At 47.6% G+C, this 8,246-nt stretch overlaps 1 protein-coding gene across 1 annotated transcript in view; it reads right to left on the bottom strand.

Annotated features, from left to right (window-relative positions):
* Window positions 1-290: 290 nt before the first annotated feature.
* Window positions 291-8,246, bottom strand: part of GJB3 (gap junction protein beta 3) — a 39,374-nt gene continuing 31,418 nt past the window's right edge. Inside the window, exons 2-3 of the mRNA XM_069622563.1 lie at window positions 2,201-5,585; window positions 291-2,028 (exon numbers count right to left, since the gene is read on the bottom strand). Of these exons, the coding sequence (XP_069478664.1) occupies window positions 4,762-5,574 (813 nt within the window). The 5' untranslated portion in view covers window positions 5,575-5,585 and the 3' untranslated portion in view covers window positions 291-2,028; window positions 2,201-4,761. The remainder of the gene's footprint in view (window positions 2,029-2,200; window positions 5,586-8,246) is intronic.

Raw genomic sequence — 8,246 nt, 5'->3', positions numbered from 1 at the left:
ATTTATGCAGACTGCCCCTGTGTAAACATTGGCTCAAATTGTGCTTCATATTTGTGTGCTCCCTAGTCAATGATCACAGTTTATTCATTCACCTGCCACCAGTTTGCTATAAACTGTCCAATCATTGTAACTTGCAAAAGCATCCTGCTCAGTGGCGGCCTCTGCTGGCTGTACTGCATTCTCTAACTACCAAACGCATACAATTACAATCTTCCAATAAACAGGCCCAGGTTCTTTCGGTATATCTGTTCAGCACTGCTAAGTGACTTCATAAACACAACTGGTACAAGTAAAGTACAAAATGTCCGAATTTATTAGTATAAAAGAAGACTGCGCATGCGTTACCCTTCAGTCGAGCATTGCACTGGCAGGTCGCTATTTGTTCAAACAGAGCCAACATGGTAAATACACGGTATTGTATAGAGAAATGACGAGCCAAGAACAAAAGTCTCCAATAAAACACATACATAGACATTTATATATAAATACAACTTAATAATGTACATAAGTCTTGCATAGCAACCTTTTTGTCATTTCTGGGTAGGAAGCTAGGCCCCTCGTATGCGTGTGTCATGCCACTGAGGGTGCAGCATATGTGGTGGGTGCAAACTTATATAAGGCAGTGGCCCTCATTACGACCCAGGCGGTAAGGGGTTTACGGCAGCGTAAACAGCGCCGACCCTTACCGCCTGATTACGAGGTCCCTTAGCGCCATGGTGATTTTAACGCCTGCTTTTTGCAGGCGTTAAAATCCATGGCGCTAAGGGACCATGGTGCTAATTACGCCACCGTAAGTTACGGTGGCGTAATTAACGCATTCCCCACTCCCATTATGCCCTATGGGGCAAGAATGGGAATGGGGAAGGGTAAAATGGGGATTGGGGACTTACCACCCCGCCAACCTCGGAATGGGGCGGTAAGTCCGCCATCCACCATGGCGGAATTGCACCCATAGCGGCATGGACCATGGTGCTAATAGCACCATGGTCCTTTGCTTGCCATTGAGTTTTACAGAAAGTACGAAAAGTGCCTTTTCGGCCACATGGCACAGTGTGATCCTAATCAGAACACTGCTTATCAACGTGCATCCCTTGCTCAGTTAGACATTGGTTCATTTCAATCAGTCTTAATATGTCATGAAGTAAATATGCATGAAATACATTCACCCGTGCACTTTTCTTTCCATTAGCCCAGGCCCACATTGACTAGGCCACTTGCAAGAATGTGAACATGTTTCCTGCCTCCCTTAACTGGCAAAGTCAGTGAGAAGAGAGAAGCTTGCGTGAGAAATTCACTGAATCCAGGCTTTGTGCAGTTTAAAGCTTCTGAGTCCTTCGGAATGGTTTCGACACCAGTGCCGGCCATGATCACGCTCTTTGCACAGAGGTCTTCTGCAGGATAAAGTACAGTGATGTGTGTGTCTTTGGCGGGTTAAAGTTTGAGGGCGTTAGAGTACTGGCCAGTGCTTTCTTGTTAGCCTGCCCTTGGCCTCTCAATACTCTTTTAATTTATCCAAAGATTTAGGGAACATCCTTGTATTGGACCGTGGACCAGTAATTTCGTATAAACCACAAGCGATGGCAAACTCTACAAATCCACACAAACTGACAGCCTACTCTTTACACCTGGGTTTGTATACATCTCTTTACATTCAGGGAAATGCTAAGCTTTCAATCCATGCAATCAATGCCTCGTGTGTGGTACATAGCCCTGAGTATACACACAGCTCTGCCCATCCACTCCCATCTAACATTTCGCATTGCCCCGTGAGTCTGTATGCAATTCGGCAAATTCATAAACCCGTGGGGGCGATTTGCATGCATTCAAGCGCTTGGCAAATTAATACACATTCTTGCAAATATCCTTTAAAATGTCACGACATTTCAAAGCTGTTGGGGAGCCCACTAGCAACTGGCACTGCTCCTCCAGTGAACATCAATCTGAACCCTTCCGATTCTTGCTCATAATGTGACTTGCACAGCTGCGCCAGTGCCCATCAGTCTGAACCCACATCACCCCTCGCTATCCCTGCTCATGACACGTACAGCTCAGCCAGGGCACATCAGTCTGAACCCACATCGCCCTTACTATCCCTGCTCATGACACATGAACAGCTCAGCCAGTGCACATCAGTCTGAACCCACATCAACCCTCGCTATGCCTGCTCATGATGACACGTACACATCACCCCTCGCTATGCCTGCTCATGATGACACGTACAGCTCTGCTAGTGCACATCAGTCTGAACCCACATCACCCCTCGCTATGCCTGCTCATGATGACACGTACAGCTCTGCTAGTGCACATCAGTCTGCCTGCTCATGATGACACGTACAGCTCTGCTAGTGCACATCAGTCTGAACCCACATCACCCCTCGCTATGCCTGCTCATGATGACACGTACACATCACCCCTCGCTATGCCTGCTCATGATGACACGTACAGCTCTGCTAGTGCACATCAGTCTGAACCCACATCACCCCTCGCTATGCCTGCTCATGATGACACGTACAGCTCTGCTAGTGCACATCAGTCTGCCTGCTCATGATGACACGTACAGCTCTGCTAGTGCACATCAGTCTGAACCCACATCACCCCTCTCTATGCCTGCTCATGATGACACATGCACAGCTCAGCCAGTGCACATCAGTCCGAACCCACATCTCCGCTCACTCGTTCCGCTCATTATGTGACTTGCACAGCTCCGCCAGTGCACATCAGTCTGAACCCACATCACTCCTCGCTATCCCCGCTCATGACACATGTACAGCTTAGCCAGTGCACATCAGTCTGAACCCACATCGCCGTTACTATCCCTGCTCATGACACATGAACAGCTCAGCCAGTGCACACCAGTCTGAACCCACATCACCCCTCGCTATCCCTGCTCATTATGTGACTTGCACAGCTCCACCAGTGCACATCAGTCTGAACGCATATTACCCCTCGCTATCCGTGCTCAAGACACACGTACAGCTCCGCCAGTGCACATCAGTCTGAACCCACATACCCCTCGCTATCCCTGCTCATGACACATGCACAGCTCCGCCAGTGCACATCGGTCAGAACCCACATTACCCCTTGCTGTCCCTGCTCATGATGACACATGTACAGCTCCGCCAGTGCACATCGGTCAGAACCCACATTACCCCTTACTGTCCCTGCTCATGATGACACATGTACAGCTCCGCCAGTGCACATCGGTCAGAACCCACATCACCCCTCGCTATCCCTGCTCATGATGGGATTTGCACGGCTCTGCAGGCGCCCCTACAGGTTCTGGCGCATACTGCTCTTCAACCAACACTCCCAGTCCTACTCGTCCACTAAATGAATGTTTCTACCCTCTGCCCCGCAAGGTGAATCATTTGAGCAGTATAATTAATTCTCAACCCCTTTCTCCTCTGCCTCATATACTTAGTGACTGGCTTGGGATTTGGTCATTGTAGCTGAAATCCTGAATTTTTCCAACAAGCTTCTGGAGCGGTAATGCCAGCCAGTTGCTGAACTGGTACACATCTCGGTGGTTCTGCCCAGCTCTGTCAAGAGGCAAGAACATCACTGCCATCAGCCGTAGCCCTCGCCCAGCATCTCCTTCAAGAAAGCGAGTTGGGATTTTGGGCAGGCGAGGTTCTGAATAGTACCACCATAGATAGGGGAGCGTAACTGGAAACCTATGCCCTGTTGGTCCATTAAAGTGACTGCACAAAGAGTCACCACGAGGCACCGGTTGAGAAGGGGCACGGCGTTATAGTTTCAGATGAGAGCCGATTCATTTCAAGGGGCAAAAGGCACTCTTTTAGTGCTAGGCACTCTAATTTGGAGTGTTATACCAGGAAGACATATACTTCGAGTACTTGAAGTCTCTAGTGATGCAACCCTCAGTTCCTGTGCTTTCCTAGAGTCACCCAATGCATTCTGGATACCGTAGTGCTAGTTCGCAGCAGATGAACCCATTGGACTAAATGGCCACTGTAGGGATAGACCTGCTTGCCAGGCTCAAGTCATACCAGAATGTGGAAGAGTGCCCGGCTGGCACCAGGTCCCTTTCATTCCAACCTCCAACCAACATTGCATAGACTTTAGCTCTGGAGAAAATGACCCTGAATTCCTCCCTCATCGTTGAACACCCACTTTGCTTTGGAAGGTGAACTTGTGGGGGTCAGGCATAAATCTTTACTTGGAATACCACGTGTGTCCAACTTTATAATAGTCTCCTCTTCTGTAAGACTACATGGCTGGATATAGCTAGAAAGAGCCTTGAAAAACCCTGCATTTGAAACACACCCAGCCTCCCCTAAACAGGATCATGACTTCTAGGTTAATTCCAAAGAGCGTGGTCACTTTGAAGAAAGACATGCATAAAAAAAAACTCTTCCATGGGCTGTGTCCATGGTCTTTCCATGTAGACCTGATCCAAAGGCACCTCTGGTAGGTGGTGCGTGAAAGGCCAGTCATGTAAACGGGGTGTACTGGCGCTGTGCTTTTCACTCCTTGAAAATGACAATTGTGTGAATGCAATGGCAGCCAACACACAAACTGCATATTCTCCAGCGAATAAGGCAGTATCCAGTGAAATGGTTGTGAAGGTTTAACGTAACGGACAGTACTGCTGAAAGATGGCGGCTGGACGGTCCATGCATCATCGCCCCCTCGCTGTCTCTGATCTTGGCCGCTCAAGCAGTCTTCACAGACAAGAAGCCTTTGGCTGCCATCTTGGAAGTACAATGTAGTCTCTAGGATCCGCAAGGTCTTTGTTGGCTAAATCGACGTCAAGTTTGGCGCCGATGCTCGCAGCGAATCCTGGTCCTGGTCCTTGTTCTTTTGTTTTGAGTCCAAGTTTTCAAGCTTCATGTGACAGTGGCACGTTGAGGCCTTGCTATAAGTGGTGGAATGGCTACTGGACTTCTTGTATTTGCTCGCGCAGCGGGCACACCTCTTGAAGATCAAGTAGACTATCTCGCAAAAGCTTAGCACGATGCATAGGCCGGAGGCGGCGACCATGAAGTAGGTGAACACCTTCTTTTCGGTGGGTCTGGCGATGTAGCAATCCACAATGTTGGGGCAAGGGTCCACATTGGTGCACTTGACCAACCGCGGTATGTCGAAGCTGTCCCACATCGTGTGGAGGATATAGAGGAAGGTGATCTCAATGCCTGTCTTGAAGAACAAGCTGAGCAGGTAGGTCCACCAGAGTCCGCCATGTTTTTTGCCAGTGTTGGAGTAGAGCTTGGAGCAGTTCTCGCCATTCTTGAGTTGGTTCTTCTTCTCCCGATCATCACGGTAGGCCACGTGCATGATGACGAGCAGGGACGGGCAGGTGACAAAGATGAGCTGCAGGGCCCAAAGCCGGATGTGCGAGATAGGGAAGTAGTGGTCATAGCAGACGTTGGTGCAGCCGGGCTGTCGGGTGTTGCAATCAAACTCTTTCTGCTCATCTCCCCAGACCTTCTCGGCTGCCACCACGTAGACCAGCACGCGAAAGACAAACACCACAGACAGCCAGATGCGACCAAACGCGGTGGAATACTTGTTCACGCCACTCAGCAATCCTTGGAAGGTCTTCCAATCCATGGTAGTCTACTCTGTGAAGAAAACAAAATACGGCCATTAGTTCCTAGTATAAGAAGATGATTTTGCCATTGTAACAAATAAGCAAGGGTTTTATTCTCATTTAAAGCTAAATATACAATCATTGAACCACTAGAACCCAATTCCCAGTGCTTCTGGCCAACTCATTAAGGAGCGACCCTACTCTTGGCACTGATATGTTGGCTTTGATACTCTCACTCCTGGTGAGCACCAATTTAAAGGTTCACTCTCTCTCTGTCTACTTTATTAACCTTAAAGATGCTGATTTGTAGATTGCAGTGACAAACTGTCACCAGAAGATGTGCTGCCAAGCTTTATACATAACTGGCCACCTCCGAGTCATCATTACTCACTTTGGGTGGTGACGAGTGGAACCACCAGCCTATCAGAGCACTGGAATTTAGCATGGTCACCCAGAAGTCCCACAGTGCCTACTCAGAGGGAGTGAGTGCCAGTAGCTGCTTCTGACGCACCAGCCTGGCCTTTGGAATGCCACCTGCTGGTTCTAGAAGGCCCACGTGCGGAGCATACCAACCCAGCCATTAGCAGAGAGGATGTAACTTCAGGGCGGCCCAGTGATGGGGGAACACCCAAAGCTTACATCAGACGGGTGGTTCATGCTGGCTCTTGCAGTCGCTAGACACAACGTGTAGGCAGGAGGCCCTCACTCGGATTTCAACGAGAACTTGATTTTAGTTCGAGCCGTTCAGAATAAGGCAATTTTGTGAAATGAGCAGCAAGGAACACGCATGTATTAAATACAATTGAAACAAGCAAGTTCTGCAACAGTGGGCTTTGTGATTTGACTTTGAAGAGGCATAACATTGCAGGTACTGGTTCGACAGGCATTCTTAGCAAAGTAATCAAAACAGGCTCACTTACTTGGCTGAGAAACTCTACAACAAAGCTTTCTCTGCACTGTCCCCCACAAAATAAGTTGAAAACGCAAGTAAAAGCTTTCTAACGTTTTACTTCGTTTTTATATTTATATTTCTGGGGAAAAACCCCAAAATGTTAGACACGTGTTGCTGATTTTGTTCATCAAATGTAGGCAAGATTCATAGCTAGAGTTTTCCACTTTTGTATACAAAATCCTGCAGGTTCATTTTTTCCAGGGTGATTTCTCTTTTCCCAAAACAAATAATAGCTCACGTCACAGAGTCCAAAATCATGTAGGATTTCACTATCGCAGCATACATGCACAAAGATTAGGACTGGCTCAGTTACCAGGTTTTAAGGGTACCCAGTCAATTTACCAAAAACAAAACAGTGGTACATTTCATCGTAGCCCATTATAACGAAAAATACAGAAAATATTAATATTAAATAAATATATATAGGGTAGTCGGGTATGGTGTAAAAATGGGTCAGGCTGGTTTTGGGGTTGCGTTGTAAGGATAAAAAACAGGGGGGCTGGTGGGGGCTCCCAAATCAAAAACACAAACTAAAAAATCAGTGTTTTTCGGTATTTTGGTCACCATGAAATGTATTGCTCTGAATTTTGTGTCAGTAAAATGACATATAAACGGTTTTAAGATGCACTTTAAAAAATCATGTCATCGGGAGGTTGTGGACAATTGACTATGTGTGCCCTTATCTCTTTCTTTATGTAAAACGATGATGAGAAATTTGTTTTTTTTTACAAAATGTGTGCATGTTTAAATGTGGGTTGTGCAACGAAATGCCTGTGCAACTTGACATGGAAACAATGCTGCTCATTACGGTGCCGGTATTACCGGCGGGTTGCCGCTGGACCCGTTAATATTTACCTGCGCCGGACTTGCTGGAAACAATGGGGTATTACAACCCCGGCGGTCCGGAAAGTCATGGCACTGGTAAATTGGAAAGTCATGGCACTGGTAAATTGGAAAGTCATGGCACTGGTAAATGGGAAAGTCATGGCACTGGTAAATTGGAAGTCCCCATTCCCGTGGAGTCCATGGGAATGGGGACCACGGAAGCACCGGCACTGTTAATAACGGTCTCGGTGCTAACGTGACAGTCTAGCTACCGTAGCTGCTGTGCCTGGCAGGGTAAGACCTGTTGGGCACAACGGCACAGGCAGGCAGAGTCATAGTTTGCCGGTTTGAAAACAACAGTGCCAGTGAATTTACCGGCACCCTCGCTTCCAGACTGGCAAAATTGTAATGAGGCCCAACGTGCTTATAGCGACTGTTCAGTGTTTGGGGACCTGCTCGTTGACATATAGTGGATTGAACAGAGGCAGTTAAGGAAAGTGTTTTTTCAATGTGCGGCGTAAAACTGGGTAGTTCAGCCAGTCTTAATAATTGTGTGCTGAAGGTATGTTTATGGTGTGCAATATTCATACTGCGCCCATCACCACTGTTGTGCTCTTACAGTGCCTGGCCTTAATCAAAAGGTGGCACATTGAGACCCTGCCAGGTTGTCGCTAGGCCTTAGTCTGTGAAGGGGAGGGTGAAGTTTGGAGAGGAGGGGAGAGAAAATCACACAATAGAATTGACAAACGAAGACACAAAAACACAATTAGAATGACTGGGGTGGGATATGGTTGTCAAAGTAGGGATGCGTGTTTCTCAAATGCAATAAGTCATCGGTAAGCATGGGTGAAGGCCTCGGGACAGTGGAGCTCGGATTGGAGCAGTTTTATTGTGATGGCAATATCTTGAACCTAT

Source organism: Ambystoma mexicanum, chromosome 11 (assembly GCF_040938575.1).
Source record: "Ambystoma mexicanum isolate Mex_15411 chromosome 11, UKY_AmexF1_1, whole genome shotgun sequence".
Lineage (NCBI taxonomy): Eukaryota > Metazoa > Chordata > Amphibia > Caudata > Ambystomatidae > Ambystoma > Ambystoma mexicanum.
Note: the sequence above shows the minus strand (reverse complement) of the source record. Positions and strands in the feature narration are given on the sequence as shown.